This window comes from Mercenaria mercenaria, chromosome 18, assembly GCF_021730395.1.
Source record: "Mercenaria mercenaria strain notata chromosome 18, MADL_Memer_1, whole genome shotgun sequence".
NCBI lineage: Eukaryota > Metazoa > Mollusca > Bivalvia > Venerida > Veneridae > Mercenaria > Mercenaria mercenaria.
In genome coordinates, this window is record NC_069378.1 from 7,326,516 (window position 1) to 7,343,431 (window position 16,916).

General features: G+C 35.3%; 1 protein-coding gene across 1 annotated transcript in view; it reads right to left on the minus strand.

Annotated features, from left to right (window-relative positions):
- Positions 1-16,916, minus strand: part of LOC123538769 (uncharacterized) — a 198,685-nt gene that overhangs the window by 4,298 nt on the left and 177,471 nt on the right. Inside the window, exons 63-80 of the mRNA XM_053530668.1 lie at positions 16,795-16,888; positions 16,019-16,195; positions 15,211-15,373; positions 14,534-14,593; positions 13,913-14,139; positions 10,110-10,200; positions 9,382-9,630; positions 8,484-8,597; positions 7,652-7,834; positions 6,556-6,933; positions 6,019-6,132; positions 4,055-4,286; positions 3,289-3,479; positions 2,754-2,891; positions 2,311-2,424; positions 1,750-1,915; positions 952-1,118; positions 392-469 (exon numbers count right to left, since the gene is read on the minus strand). Of these exons, the coding sequence (XP_053386643.1) occupies positions 392-469; positions 952-1,118; positions 1,750-1,915; positions 2,311-2,424; positions 2,754-2,891; positions 3,289-3,479; positions 4,055-4,286; positions 6,019-6,132; positions 6,556-6,933; positions 7,652-7,834; positions 8,484-8,597; positions 9,382-9,630; positions 10,110-10,200; positions 13,913-14,139; positions 14,534-14,593; positions 15,211-15,373; positions 16,019-16,195; positions 16,795-16,888 (2,936 nt within the window). The remainder of the gene's footprint in view (positions 1-391; positions 470-951; positions 1,119-1,749; positions 1,916-2,310; positions 2,425-2,753; positions 2,892-3,288; positions 3,480-4,054; positions 4,287-6,018; positions 6,133-6,555; positions 6,934-7,651; positions 7,835-8,483; positions 8,598-9,381; positions 9,631-10,109; positions 10,201-13,912; positions 14,140-14,533; positions 14,594-15,210; positions 15,374-16,018; positions 16,196-16,794; positions 16,889-16,916) is intronic.

A 16,916-nucleotide genomic window follows, 5' to 3' on the forward strand; every position in this document is an offset into this window, starting at 1 on the left:
AACATGTAACACAAGGTGAGATAATGGTGCTATTTTAAAACTGCTTTCAAGTAAAATATTTCAGATTTCAATATTATAACCTGTCGAAAAGGTGCTATTAGAACCTGTTTTGAGACATAACTTAAAATTAGTAAGGAATGCCCCAGTTTGGTGCAAAATACAGGTGAAACAAAATTTTGCAAGGAAAAGTCGTGCAATCGAGAAATTGGTAAACATCAATCATTATCTTGAAGAATATGTTACACATCTAAATCAACACAAGGGTATATTGACAGAATGTGCTTGTAAATAAACTTGATTGAAGATTTAAATTATATTTTTCTGTCTCATGAGTTTGCAATACATTTACATTGAAATTTATTCTGGGATTATAATATTGTGAAAAGTATACCTTCGTCTTTAAGCAGACCGGCCTCCACAATAGTTTCGTCTGGGTTAATGTTGGAAACGCCATCAGTGACAACAACAACTACAAGATGAATTAAGAAAATATACGATGGTCAATATGCAAATTAACTACTCTACTGATATAACAGTTCATTATCTATATAATAAATCTATATAATGCAGATGGGCCTCCGTGGCCAAATGGTTAAGGTCACTTGCCCCTCATCAAGGTGGGTTCCAGCCTCACTCGGCACGTTGAATTCTTCACGTGAGGAAACCATACCTCTTGCTTACGGAAGGTTGGTGGTTCTACCCAGGTGCCCGCACATGACGAAATAATCCACAGAGGGGCACCTGACGTCTTCCTCCACCATCAAAACTGGAAAGTCGCCATATGACCTACAATTGTGTCGGTGCGACGTTAAACCCAACAAAACAAAAAAACTATTTAATGAAGGTGATAAAAGATCTGAAAAATTAATCTTATCTGTTTTGACCAGTTAGCACACTGAAAAGGATTTGTTTTGTTATCGTAACACTGTGCTAATGTCTCAGAAAACTTACGGAAGTTCTGAATATTCTGTCTGTCTCCATTTGCTCCGCCGAAGTATCGTTCCCGGACGAGCCTGAGACCAGCAGCTGTGTTCGTGTCACCATACTCGTAGCTTATACCGGCGATTGCATTTTGTAATTCATACAAGCTATAATACTCGCTCATGAAGAAACCATGTCTGCAAACATGAAGATTCAAACATTTTTTGACTGATAAATCAGACCTGTGGAAAGATCCTTTGATAGAAAGCATAGAACACAACCGAGCAAAATGAAAGCAGACTCGGTGTGATTGAGTCTGGTTATAATAGGTAATGAAATGAAAAGTCATGATGTGTGTCATAAAGAAAACACTTTTGACCTACCAACCCCGCTACAAATCCAACGCGACTATTCTGTTTCCTTTTTTCATTGTCCTAACATATTTTATAAATTTTCTACTGCTTTTCTGTCTCTAGGGCTTCCTCATAATTTTATCAAAATCGAAACATGCAAATATCATATTTCTGTTGAAGGACCCTTATTAAAGTAAAAAATGTACCTACATTTAACACTAAGAGTTAATTACAAGCACAATGCAATTTGTTGAGAGGCAATTTCAGTGTTATCACATTTTGTTTCAGGAGAGTGTTTTTTTTTCCATATAAGCTTGAAGCTTTCTACAACCCGACCATGTATGTTATTTCTTTAATGTTACAAGTCGAAATCTAGGAAAAAACAGTTTGTAAAAAAAAACAGAACTGTTTACAAAACATGGACTCAAAAGAAATGTGTTTTCAAACAATTTGATTGAAATATTCTTTAACCTACCTGCTCTGTGAGCTGTATGTCACCAATCCAATTCTTGTTTTGTCTTGACCGATCTGTAGCTCACTAACCATGTTATGTACGAACTGTTTTACTCGACGGAAGTCTACATGTCCAACGCTGCCGCTCGAGTCAAGCAAGAACACTACATCAGCACGTGCTTGACATCCTAAAATAGATATGCAAAAAGTAGTAGTGATTTTTAGGTTTGTGCGTTTCATCTGCAGGAAAATAAAATACCACAGAAAGTTCAATGTTTAGAAAAACCGTTGACATCGTCACTCAACTTATACACAGGATCAGTGACATGAATAGTTCAAAATAGGTATATCAAATCTTCATCAAATTCATCTGCAAACTCACTTGTATAAATGAGATTTACTATTTGATCTTTAGTTTACTCTATTAACATAGTTCTTCAATGTGTAAATATTTTAATGTTTCTATATTCAATAATGCCAAAAACGAGGTTATCTTCTGTAGCAGGAATAGAATTTTCTGTTAACTGAGTCACAAAAGGGGCAACAACTTGTATATAAATTGGCAACAAAATTGACAACATACTGTTTTCACAGAATTTTCCAGCAAATCCGACACCACATTCACAGTAGAAATCACCTCCCAGTCTCTGACAAACACCTCCATTACGACATGGATTCTCAGCACACAAGTCTTCATCTGCAATGATAAAAACAAAATAGTTAAATAAGTCACAGGTCTGGAACACCCACAGGAAACGCGTATTCAGACTGAAATTCTCAAATCATCGAAATGAACACCGTGACCCAGAAAAGTATCATCATTGTGCAGACTTTTCTCTGAAAGGAAACTTAGTGATATTGTAAAAGCAAAAGTAACGGATACAAAACGGCAGATACAAATGGGTCAAACTTCTTTCGACGTTAGTGGTCGACCCTCCCAAAAAGAAAATGTTTAACAATATTATATCATTTTAGCATTAATGGCATTATGAAATATGTCTGTTACTATAATGATTACAGCCGTACCGTCACACATGTATTCCACCACTCTATCAGCGATGTCAGCAAGCTCCTTGGCGTCACTGGCGAACATAGCTGTCTCTTGGTAAGGCATAGACACAGTGGATTCCATAAACTCACGCTCGTCGTCCGTCAAACCAAGACCTACAGGACAGAAACAAGACACATATCACCCCTTTGAAAATGAGTATATTATTGGGATATAATCCAGCGTTATATTACAATAGATCACAGGAAATACTGAAATATAGTTTATCTGGATATAATCAACCGTTGTATCACAATAAACCATTGTAAAGAAATATATTGAAAAGAGAGAAAAAGCTGATAACTGGATGTTAATCATCAACTGAATGATATTAAATATTGGGCGCTTTTAATTTGTATAAACACGAGTCAATACCCTTAAGTAATAAATCCAAGTATACTTCAGAAATAATATAAAATCAAATACAAAGGCTCACTGTAATATTTCAAACATGGCTACTTACTCTACATAACATAGATAGAAAAAATATTTATACATAAGGCACTAGCTTACCAACTCCTAGGACTCTGGTTCCTCGGAGCTTAAGTTTATTGGATTCCTTTAAGATATCCAGTTCATTGCGCATGCTCTTCGTTACAAGGATGAGGTAGTCTGGTTTATCACGGCTGGCGCCAGCGCTATCAAATATTCTGTAATTGGCTTTAGCCAGAGCAGTTGCCGGTTCTGGGTCACCTCCGTGTACTCTGAAATGACAATACATATTACCGTATATTCGTTTATCTCATTAAACAAGTTAAACTCTCGACTTTTAAAACAAACACCTGTAAGGAATACTTTAATGCCGACATCACTTGCTACTACATTTAAGAAGTGAACCCGCCTTAACATCCTCAAATTACATAATTATTGTCCGTGTAAAATTTCGTTATTTTCCACTTTTCACGGAAAGTTATTTGCACATTGAGATAATCACAATAATTTGAGTAAGTATGCTATGAATCTTTCGAGACTTTCACATTTACGTACATGTAATGTATTATTGGGGAAGAAATTAGAAAAAAAATCTTTAGTCTTTTTTTGTGTTAAGAAATAAAATGTTACAGTGCATGTAATTCATAAGGAAATTCATTTCCCATAAAAACCGTTTCTGTTAAAACCATTCGACATACACACAGTTATTATTGATTTAAAAAATATAACTAAATGAAAACTAGAAAGCCCTTTTTACTTGCCTATAGTAGACAGTTACTTATCCTATCCGAACTATTCGCAAATATCAATGCTCTTAAAGATATTCAAAACCAGTAAAGATAAATACCTGAGTCCAGCAATGCTAGAGCGCACAGCTTTCTTCGATTTTCCATCATTGAAGTCCAGACTGACCTTCGCCCAGTCTGTGAACTGTACCATACCAACACTAAATTCGTTACGCTTGAACCTCATTCTCTTCACTATAGATCTTAAGAATCGGCGCACCTTCTTCAGTTCACTTCTTGTGACGTAACGTGACGTATCTACAGCAAATACGACGTCACCTCTTGCTGTACAACCTAAAATGTGGGGAAAATGTAAAAGATATTTTATCAATGCTTGGAAGACATTGTGTAAAAATTCGAGTTATTTCATTTTTTTTTACTTTACAGACAACAAAATGTGACTAATGGCGCTGTGAAGCACTATACCCAAGTTACTATGATTTTGTATTCGGGTTACAACTCTCTAAAAATAAAGGAAGGTATGTTTCATTTGTCCCGACGCTATGACAAAATTATTCTAGTAAGAATGTTGTAATTAATGAAGGGCTATTGAATGCACATTTCTAGATACAGCTTAAGCATATCAAGTTAAAACATGGAAGCAAACAGAACCATACAGGAAGCAGGTTGTTTATATATAGAAACATCGGTGCACGATTTGCGCGTGTTCATCTGCTTCACATTTTAAGGCATTGATTCCTTACGGTATTTACATTCATCGTCTGGAGACATACTCTCAGTCAATATAAGCTTGCTCGACTTAAACAAAGCGTAATAAAGTACTTCCAAACAAAACAAACACACGGACACAATGTATAAATCATGGCTGTTATTATTTCACATAAATTCAGAGATGACGAGATTTCAATCCAATTAATTTGTGTGATAAGCCCAGCCTAGTAGCCACAGAAAAAGCAGTATAAAATATTTAAGTGACGGGCCATATATCTAAAAAGAACAACAAAACGTTTTGTTCTTGGATAACCATTAAATATCTCTTTTATTCCTAGTTTTCTTTGCTCCATAAACAATGGTTCAAGGTGTTATTAGTAAGTCTTAAACTGTATTACAGGACCACTTCTCCGAGCTCAAAACATTGTTGGTTTATACAAAAGTTCGACGAATTTTAACAGTTATGCTAAGGAACTTCGCTATTACAGTATAACTCATGTCTCATTCATGTATATCTAGTATTTCTGTGCTACGGCTAAATGTTTTGAAGTTCCAAAACATTTCTAAAAAGCAGAACGAGTGTGAAGAAATGTTTGTGTTGCTGCTAAATGAAACGGTTTGCTGAGACAGACAGACAGACAGACAAACATAAACACGGGAGACTTCACAGACCATTACGTGTATCTAACATAGCTTTTAAAACATAAAAGGCGTTAGAATTTCTACATAAATAGCGTCCATATTTTGTTTTACGTTTTGTAAAAATTAGACTGCATTTTTTTTATATGTTTGGTGCTTATTTAAGGACCTACCTTCTATGTCTGACTGTTCTTCTGTAAGTTTTTTAATTACAAAAAAATGAATAAAATATAAGAGCCGGGACTAATCTCACGAACAAATATTTCTACAGATGTGACCATGATTATTTAAGAAATGAAATGATTTTTATCGGCAAATCCATGGATTCATGTTTAATTTGCCGATCCTATTCTGTCGTTCATTTCGCATGAAGACCAAAAAATAGTTTCATTTCTTATATTTACATTATATTTCCTCTCCATTTGTAAACTATATAATATTATGAATTGCATATAATTCGAAGCATTTAACATTAAAATTAGCTTCCCGGCCATTCTGTTCACCAGACGGAACAACTGCAACGTCATCTAAGGAACGTTCTCCCTGACTATGCGCGGAAGTCGTCAAAACAGTGGTCGGTTATCTCTAAGCAGCGATGACGTAACTTTCGCGCCTTTCCTTTTGCTGTCCATATGATATGAACGTCAAAAGTTTCAATGGAAAAGAATAGGGCGAATGTAAATATTACAATATAAAAAGTTTCAATATAACATACGTTTCTGACATGTTTCCCCTGTATAGCCAACTGGACAGTCACATGTAAATCCAAATGGTTCGTTCTCACAAGTTCCGCCATTGGCGCATGGATCTTCAGCACAGAAGTCATTGCCTAAAATAAACAATCAGCCGACTTAGAATTAATGGAAGTATCCTCACTTTTAACACAATTAAGCAGTTTGTACGTATTGTACATATTCTTACTCTACACCAAAATTCAGATATCTATAAAGTGTTTATATCACGAAAATGAAATATATTTTAACGCAGACCGGTAGCATATTTTTCTATTGCTGTTACCACAACTTTTAGATAATTTAATTTCAAACTTAATTGTAAAGACATCATATACCAAATGTTTGCTGATAAAATAAGGAATGCTACTTTGAAAATATTTAATCACAGGTGTCACTATCTTTTTTTTCTCAATAAAATATCTAGATAAGATGAAATATTTACTCGCTCTTTTCTAGCAGAAAAAGCAGGCAAACTCTACTAAAAACTTAGTAAATTTTAACGCTTGAAATGTATCTACCTTCGTATAAGGGTTGAAGAATGGTGTCAGTATTTTCTAGAAGGTTAGGTTCATCACTGATTTCGATAACGTTGATACCCTGGTTGCTTGCAATATTGTCTAATTCAAACCTCTCCCTGAGATTTATGCCGATTGGAATGATTCTTACACCGGAAGATATCGTAAGTTCCGCTTCTGGTTCCGCCATCTCAGCGTTCACGTCATTAGTTCCGTCTGTCAGGAAGTAAGCGATATTTCTCGCACTTGGCCGGTCTCCATTCCGTCCATTAAACATTTCGGTCCTCAATGCTCGGAAAGCTGCGGCCATGTTTGCTCGGCCACGGCTGTATGAAATCTGATCAAGAGCACGAACGTTTGTCTCTGTGTCTGTGTGCATTCCTTTAATAGGTCATCAAAGCATGTTTATATTTTGATCATAATTTATAGCAGCTGTTTATATTCTAACGGAATAACAAAAAGTCCCTATCAAAGAAGACCAATGATATTCCAAACATAGTTTTCTTCAGACGTAACATACCATAGACAAAATAACATAAAATGTAATGTTTTGCCAAGTACTGCTGAAAGCATATTGTTTAAAATTTAGTATCGTTTCTACAGGTAATTATTAGGATTAAGCATTCATATTTCAAACTTCTATCTTAAAAAGCAACATAGTACAATCATCTGGTGATAATATTCCAATAATAAACATGCACAATCAGTAAAGTAAGTAAAACACTCTTTCATTAGTTAAATCACATCCCTAAAATGGCGGATACAAACAGTGTCCAATTTCTTTGTTTGAATGTCTTAGCGAATTGATACGACAGATCAGTGCAGTCCGGTAGAATTGTCATTATCAAATTATTGCACATTTGAATCTTTCATGAATGTACCAAAATGATTTTATTTTAATGCTATGTTTAGGTGACTGAAATAGTTATCTTAGCTTTAAGCATGGCCTCTTTTTTTATTTAGCAAAGGTACCGTTATTCATTAACACGTGTTGTAAAGTTATCTTAAACGGTCAAACTGAAAAAGTGAATAAGTTCATTTTATGTAGAATAACGAATGAAACTATTTATGAGACTGTAAATGAGGGGACATAACTCACCGAGACTGACTTGTACCATTGCAGCGGAACTGTATTTAAGGAAACCAATATTGATATCACAAGAATCCTTGTTCATTTCTCGTACCAAATGTTCAGCGTACTCTTTAAGCCTTCCAAAGTTGTATTCTCCAACGGTGTTCGATGAGTCAAGGACAACAACAACATCGGCAGGCTCGCCACAGCCTAATAATGAAAAACCCATGAATATGTACCAAAACATATAAAATTTATATTCGCAAAATTTTATATTTCGCAACACTTAAGCATCATAAATGGAATCATACTATGAAAATTCAGAAATCAGGGGTGTTCTCTCTATCTTAGTTATCTGCAGAAGAGTTGTATTTGGTTCATATTACTTGCTTAGCTCAGTAGGTAAGAGCGTTGGTCTAAGGATCGCGGGGTCGCGAGTTCGATCCTCGGGCGGGGCGTATGTTCTCCATGACTATTTGATAAAAGACATTATGCCTGAAATCATTAGTCCTCCACCTCTGATTCACGTAGGGAAGTTGACAGTTACTTGCGGAGAACAGGTTTGTACTGGTACAGAATCCAGGAACACTGGTTAGGTTAACTTCCTGCCGTTACATGACTGAAATGCTGTTGAAAAACGGCGTTAAACCCAAACCAATCAAACAAACTTTTTCTGGGAGATAACACGTGTACCATTATGAAGATAAAAACAAATTTTTATTTGTTTAACTCGCTTGTAAGGAGTATGAAACTCATTTCATCATAAAGTTTCCAATCGTAGCATTACTGATGATAATATCCGACAAGTCTGTGAGCAATACAGAAAAATCAACATTTCATCATCTTTTTCAGTACTCACGTTTGTTGCAAGTGTCTCCAAAGAAGTCGTCCTGACACAAGCACACAAAGCTTCGGATACCATCCATGCACGACCCTCCATTCTGACAAGGTTTCCTCCTACACATGTTTGAATCTGTAACAGATAGGCAAGAATATAAGAATTTGTACAATGAGATAAGACGCTGATTTTGAACTAAACGGCCAAGATTGACAGATTCTTTCTTACTTCTATCTGGTTACAAGTAATTTAAACTAAATTGATAAATACTAATGTCTTTTTTTTGTGACGTAGATAACGCAACAATAAAATCATTCTTGAGCATTGCTATGACATCAGAATGAGTGAACGCTGAAAAGTTTTGTCTCGAGCGCGTCATGAACCATTCATTCATGATTTGTCAACGTCAGAAAATCAATAGTTTTTACTTCTTATTTATCCCATTTATCCCCTGAAGTGAAATGCGATCCAAATTCTGCAAAACAATTCCCACTTTAGTACATTTTACGCAAGTAGGTATTTGCTATGTATTGAGAAATATTCACGAGTTCTGCAGCGGAATTACTGCACGACTTTAGGAGTAGATCTACCGTATTATTCCGCTAAAAAATGAGTGCATATTTCTCGGAGCAAAGCTGCCAATCATTTTATTGCATATTAATCTACATCTATCAAGATTATGTAATGTCATGACATAGTTCAACAGCCTAAATAAAAGTGACAATACTGAAGTAAATTAAAAATGGCACAAGAACACACATTAAAATGACGTCATGCGCTCAACTTGAAAATCAGACGTCAATATTGAAAAATGTTGACGTTTCTTCTGATGGAGAGTAGAAAACAGTATGTAATGCGTAGACTTTTTACGATTGTACTTTGCAATATTGAACAGTATCTCATAAACATATATATTTACCTGTACAAAGTGGGTTGATCAGCTGCTGTTTCAGTTTGTCAAGTGATTCGTAGTTCTGTACATAGATAAGGTTCTCACTGACGGGTGGTGACGTCAAACCAATAAGTTCACTTGTTTCTGATGTAAACCCAACAGCCACAGTTATAATTGTAACACCAGCTGATTTAAGTGCCCTAGCTTCGGGAATGGTCAGTTCATGATTCACATTCGACTGCCCGTCCGTGATGATAACCACCACATTTGGAACATCTGTAATATATAGAGACAGCAATCACTTTATAAGAATACATTTTCCTGCGAATGCGTTTTTCCAATATTGTCGTCTATCTGACGTAAGATTAATGAAACAGTTGTAATATATTAACTTCTGATTTTTTTTGTAAATAAGATCTGTGAGATCTTTTGGAAGCGTAAAACGCAAGGAAGCAAAGTTATAATGGACTATGTTTTACCGAGTCTGTTAACGAGACGTGACGAAATGTGTGTAACACCTCTCACGCCGTCCCCAACCTCCGCAGCATCGGTTGAAGCAAATTTTATTACTTTACAGCAAAATAAAATGTTCTCCATGGTCACAAAGAACCAGAAAATATAACAACATTGAGTCCATGTACGGGGTGACTCCTACAAAAATTGTAAGCAGGGTAATCATTAACCAGTGAAGAGTACTTTAGAACCTAGATCTACTTGACAGAGGAAAAATGTAAAACACATCTAAATCTCGTCACCTTGTCGATCTCCGGCGGCTGTTGTGAACATTTCCAATCTGACTCTCCTCAGCGCATGCGCAGTGTGAGTATTTCCATACATATACACAACCTAAATCAATAACACAAATATCACATTTTTACATGATAGATTATAGATGATGGAACTATTTGTTATAAGAAGTTAAAATTATTAGTAAATATGTCATATTCTTTTAAATGTAACGTTAACTGTAACGGAAATGACAGTTTCCGCAATTTGTTACACTGATTTTCTTTCGGTGTCGTCAAAACTTCACCGATGAAAACGAAAGCTCATATTTAATCGACATTATTGATATCAACATTTGACGACACCCATTTTAAGACAATGACGAAAATCAAAATTTTAAATCATTTTTGGACGAAACTGTAAAACAGATTGCCAAATACCACTATGTACAGTCAAACCTGTATACAATGGCCATGCTTGGGTGAGCACAAACGTGAATGTTTTTTTTGCAGGTGATCTTTAATCGCAGGTTAATGTACGCTTGAAAGTGAAACTACAGGACCAAAGAACAATGCCGTCTCTGGTCACAGGTGATTTTTATTTGCAGGTTAATATACTCGCAAATGAGAGTAGAGGACCAAAAAGCCGCACGGTTTCTGGTCACAGGCGATCTTTATTCGCAGGTGACACTTGCAAATGAAACTAGAGAACCAAGGAGCCAGGTCTCTAGTAGTAACAATATAGTGAAGTTTGTTTGATATAGAAAACATGCACGGTGCAGCAGCATTAAATACATGTTTGTGAACCCAAGAATGTGAACATATAAGCTCATGTATGAATACAGATGGTAGGTAATCAAATCTTGAATACAAATGCAGTAACATAAGCTTCACCACATCTCATACGTGTATGTATGTAAGAACTGGACTGATGGACATAGTACTGTTTGGCCTTGCAAGGTACTTCTTGCTAACCCGACCCACTGATCATAGCGCAAGTTTCTGCCACCACGGTACATACATCTAGAACTTTTAGGTTAACTGAACTTAATTTACTGCATCTTCTGCTTAGTGCTGATTGAATTTTATCGTAATACTAAAGAAAAATAATAATTTATACAAAAATCTGTTCAGAATAATATAAGGATGGGCAAACAGCGACCATATGTTGAGAATCGGTTAATCGTCACCTTTTCAAATTGGATTTGGTTTCTTAAAGCCTTTTCCTAATAAACTGAATTTTAGATCAAATGTCGAGTCATCCATTTGCATTGCAGTCTATAACTGTAAGTCCTAGAACGTTACACCGATGTGATAAAAGAAATATTATTTTTTTCTGAAGTGTTTCTTTAACTTAAAGCATGACAGCTGAAATATGTAAAATATCACATAGTTCATATAACCTAAATTTCAAGCCAGTAAAAACAAAAGCCCGATAACAGCCGTAAATATGCACCCCCCCCCCTCCAGCAAGAATGCAGCAGAACCATGGAACATTGTCATAGAAAGAGTAACTGGCTATACGCATGCACAGAAGTAAGTATGATAAAAGAACATGCAAGAAATACTTAGAGAAAATCCATTTACAATAGACAGAAACCTCTTGTACATATAATACCTGTGAAAGCTACATTTATATGAAGAACAGCATTACAATTACATGATATTTTTAATAATTTTCCGATTAAATCAAAAGCATACATGTATATATTAACACTTAATTGGTAGCACTCCATCTTCGGTTAAGATATAAATAAGTGTATACAGTTCCAAATAATGTGATAACAGTTGAGGTAACAGAGAGGCTATATTTGATACAATGTAGTTTTCACAGATTTGACCAAGACCAATAAGTCCCACTTTCTCTAACTTTCTCAAGGATGAACATAGATGTAGCTTAATTTCGAGAAAAAAATGTAGCTTTAATGTCGTGGTAGGTTTAATTTCGAGAAATAACTGTTTTTAAGACAACTGATTAAAAAAGTTTTTGGTTTGAATTGCCAGGTATCGCTTTAAATTAAGAAATTCAAGGATTACATAATTTTTATTTCAGAAGCCTAGTCCAGAAAAAGTTTGGTTTGACGAAGTTAGTGAAAGGGGTCTTGCAGACGTGTACAGCACCAGACATATATGCTCAGTTACAACTCAAACCTACCCGCTGCAACACAAAATAAGAAATAGTAATTAAAACATATCAGAAAATTCAACAAAACTTGCATCAAATATAATGAAATATCTATATCATTGTATCAAAGGCTCGGATGACTTAAAATACTACATATGAATACAGCTGATTACTAATGAATGAAAACTTCAATTTCTGAACGAAGATTATGAACTGGAACACTTAAATGAGCCGCGCCATGAGAAAACCTACATAGTGACTTTGCGACCAGCATGGATCCAGACCAGCTGCTTTCGCGCAGTCTGGTCAGGATCCATGCTGTTCGCTAACGGTTTCTCTAATTGCAATAGGCTTTGAAAGCGAACAGCATGGATCCTGACCAGACTGCGCGGATGCGCAGGCTGGTCTGGATCCATGCTGGTCGCAAAGCCACTATGTTGGTTTTCACATGGCGCGGCTCAAATTGTATTATTTCATTTGAAAGGAGAGAAGGCTGTCGACCATATGCCGACACCGAAAAACGTCAAAAACAAGAGATACATTTTCTAACTTTACCATTTGTTCTATATTAAACTCTGCTGCAGGGAGAATTTCAATTTAAACACCGAGCAGATGATACAATTGTGTTACAACTGAACAGAATTTCTTAAAATTAGGAAGAAAATGAACAAGGAACTCTGCCAGTTTTTGTTATAAAATTTGTTTAATTTCAGGAAGAACAAGTGTGTCAGTATATACCAAACAGGCTAGATTGTTGAAAACTGAATTCTTTATTAAAACATATAGCTTAATAATACAGATACTAGTTTTACTTTTTTGTGCAAATTATAACCCCCAAAAAAGTGATTCACAACATAGTTATTAATATTTTAGAAACTATTTCAGAGTGAAAATATTCAGGCTAGCAAATCTATTGCACTTCCAACGTGTTAACGTTTTTTTGTGGGAAATTTAAGGCGAAGTTAACAAAAAGTGCCAGAGTTCCTTAAGTCTAATAGTACACTAAATTTGGTAGAACTCTATTATAACTGAAAAGTAGGGATGAAACTGAATATTAACTTAAAAGAATTATCTAACAGATATATCTATGTTTATTTCAATGATTATAATTGAATATAAATAACACAACAATTCATGCAGAATACATGTAAAACGACATTGATGAAATGTTTGCCAAAATACATATATTGTTGACTTTCAAGTGATATATATTTAAAGCTCTGTAAATTAATTAAACTACAATCGAGGAAAACGTAAATCTTTAATATGAATAAAAATTATATTTCCCATGTGCAACATAAAGGAAATGATGTACTGTAGCAGAATTATTAATATTCTGAGTGGTCTATTTTATACTCAGTATAATGTATTTCTAATTCGTGTATGTGATGTTTTATGTTTCAGAGTGGTAATGTTAATTTGGTAGAAAATTGTAGTTTAATGTTGTTTCATTTTTTCGAGTTGGCTTTTAATATCAAAACACCGAAGTCTGTATCCCAATTTCAAAAATTGAAACTCCATATAAGCATAGTGTATTGTTTGTGAATTGTTTGACACTCCACTACTACTGCTTTGAAATATCATAATCAAATCAAGTAAGCAAATGAACAAAATATGCGGGGATTACTATTAACGATAGGAAAGTTAAACAATCTTTATATATGTATTAATTAAGACAACTGGTCACTGCATGTATTATTTAAATTACCTGTTTTAAAGCATTCTCCATATCATATTTCTTTGAGAACTCATTGAGGTTGAAGTCGAGTCTGGAAGTATCGCTGAAAGTTGTGACACCGACTCTGAACCGCCCGTTATCAATGTCAAGGCCATCAATCGTGGAGTAGGTGAAGTTCAAAACTCTGTAGAAATTGTCTTGTCCAACAGAACCACTGGAGTCCAGTACAAAAATAATATCGCCACTTGATGAACAAACTGGAATAGTTATATCAGAATTAGTTGCTCATAGTATGTCTTGTATTGTAAGTTGATTCATTAAACCTACAGAATACATGTAATTAACAATACGTTTTGGCCTTATGTGTTAAGGCTTTGGTTATAGTTTTATTATCAAAATTGCAGAAAAAGGGAATGCCCAAGTATATCGAATATCTAGCAATTTCCTGGGCATAACAATAAGTCATGTGTTAGAAGAAATACAAATATAAAAGTTAAGCTCTAAAATTTTGGTGACTCAAGTTTTTTGAATTCTTGAGGAAAATAGATATGTGAAACGATTTTTTCCCAGTTTAGGGATATATATATTTTTGAAGACATTTTCCAGAATAGTATGGGTTGATAAACTGTACAGGGTAAGGGCTAATCTTACCTCCAGGTTCGCCAGTGGTTGTTGGTGGCAGAGTTGGGCAAGGAGAAGGTCTTGGAGATCCTGTAAATACAACCGTTATTATGATTAAGAGATTAAAGACTAATTTCGGACTTCCGAAAAATTTACCAAAGCTGATTTTGTATAAAAACATCTGTACTGAACAGGACCACACCAATACAAAATATTTTCAATGGATAATTGTTGCCTAATAGACTATGGAAGTTGACGACATGGTGTAAAAGTTATGACCCATACAAGAAACGTTTTCGTCATCAAGAGCAAAGTCACCCAAATAACATAAAGGAATAATTCTGCAAAATAAAATCGCCATGGTTCCTGTAGATTACATTTCTTCTCAATTTGTGAAATGTAAACTTCATCCATAGAACAATTTTTCAGTTATAATTCAGACAAGCAGAACAAAATATATCACTGAAGTTACACAATAAAAATGGGTCAATTTAGAAGTAGTACGGGGCGGACAATGTACTTCCTCAAACTGTCTTTTATCATTATATAATGTATGAACCTAGCCCCTAGTATAGGCCTTTTGCCAAAAGGTGGGGCCCTAGAAATTGAAACAGACCAAATTGACACATTTTATAAGGAATGTTAACAAAAAGTCAACGTTTTAACAGCGACTTGAAATGAGTAAAATTCATTTAATTGACACAAACCATTTTTGAGCTGGTATAACATAAGTCCTGGCATTTCTCCCATTTCGCTCTCTGCTCTGATTAGCATTTCGTAATCATCTGTGGGCAAGGAAGAGTGAGCGTCGAGTTCGGAAAAGTCTGGTACTTCCCCAAAGCCCACTGCAAACATTCCTACTCTCTCGTTCTAAAATAGTTCATAAACATAGTCAAAGGCATATTTTCTGCGCATGTTCTTCACATAGTAAAAAGTACATTTACTGCGCATGCTCTTCACATAGTCAAAAGTACATTTATTGCGCACGCTCTTGTCATAGTCAAAAGTACATTTACTGCGCACGCTCTTCACATAGTCAAAAGTACATTTAGTGCGCACGCTCTTCACATAGTCAAAAGTACATTTACTGCGCACGCTCTTCACATAGTCAAAAGTACATTTACTGCGCACGCTCTTCACATAGTCAAAAGTACATTTACTGCGCACACTCTTGACATAGTCAAAAGTACATTTACTGCGCATGTTCTTCACATAGTCAAAAGTACATTTACTGCGCACGCTCTTGACATAGTCAAAAGTACATTTACTGCGCATGTTCTTCACATAGTCAAAAGTACATTTACTGCGCACGCTCTTCACATAGTCAAAAGTACATTTACTGCGCATGTTCTTCACATTAGTCAAAAGAAAGTACATTTCTATATCATTAATTTCAATTTACAAGTTCCAGCACTGTACTGTAGTCTTTACAATTGATTTTTAGATAACTCGGTGTTCTGTTTCAATGTTCAATCAGAAGTATAACATATAATGTTAACATTTTATAAAACAAACCTGGAGTCCACAGGCTTCTGTTGCTGAATCGTAGGGGTCATTACTTGGGGCACCGCCCGTAAGATGCACGATGTAATTCTTAGCAAAGTCACGGTCGCCATTTTCTGGGGTAAACATCCGGTACCGTGCAAATTTGAAAGCGGCTGCAGTGTTTTTACTTCCGGGTCTATAGCCGACCTAAATATAAAAAGGGAGCTTGCTAACCATTCGTTTTTGTATACCTTTATACGAATTATTATTATTATTATTATTATACCCGATTTATATAGCACCCTTTTCATGATTAACACGTTCAAAGGTGCTTTAAATATAGCAAACACAGCCACACAGGGCGCAAAATTCATCCTCTACTAGTACAGACACAGAGCCATCTGACCAGATGGACAGTGTGAGATATAGCCCCCAGAACAGATAGAGAGAAATCCTTTTTAGATACAGGCCTGTCCAGCTAACTTAGCCTAGCTCTTTGCGAATAGACAGTCTGGTTCTTTAACGTCCAATTACCGATACACGCTAAGCAGTCTTTCCTGTACAGGCCTCTTAGTTATGTGGGAGACACTCAATAGCATTTCTATAACAGAAATTTTAATCGAGTAATCATTTAATTAACGTATTGAAAGTTTTGTTAAAAATCACCTTTTTATCTCAGCAAATACGTCTGTTGGCTCTTTAAATGTATCAGCGTATACTGTCTTAGCATTTGCTTTCTATTAATACGTAAAGTCAGTAAGCACACATTCTGTAATCTTATCAGCATACAGTGAATGTATAAATACCCTATTAACTGCTGCCAGGACATCTGCCTTGTTATCATTCGAGTCCAGATCAAACTGTCGGTATGCTCCGTTACTGTAGATAAGGTATCCAACTCTGCAAAAATTATATTTAGCCCCTTTAG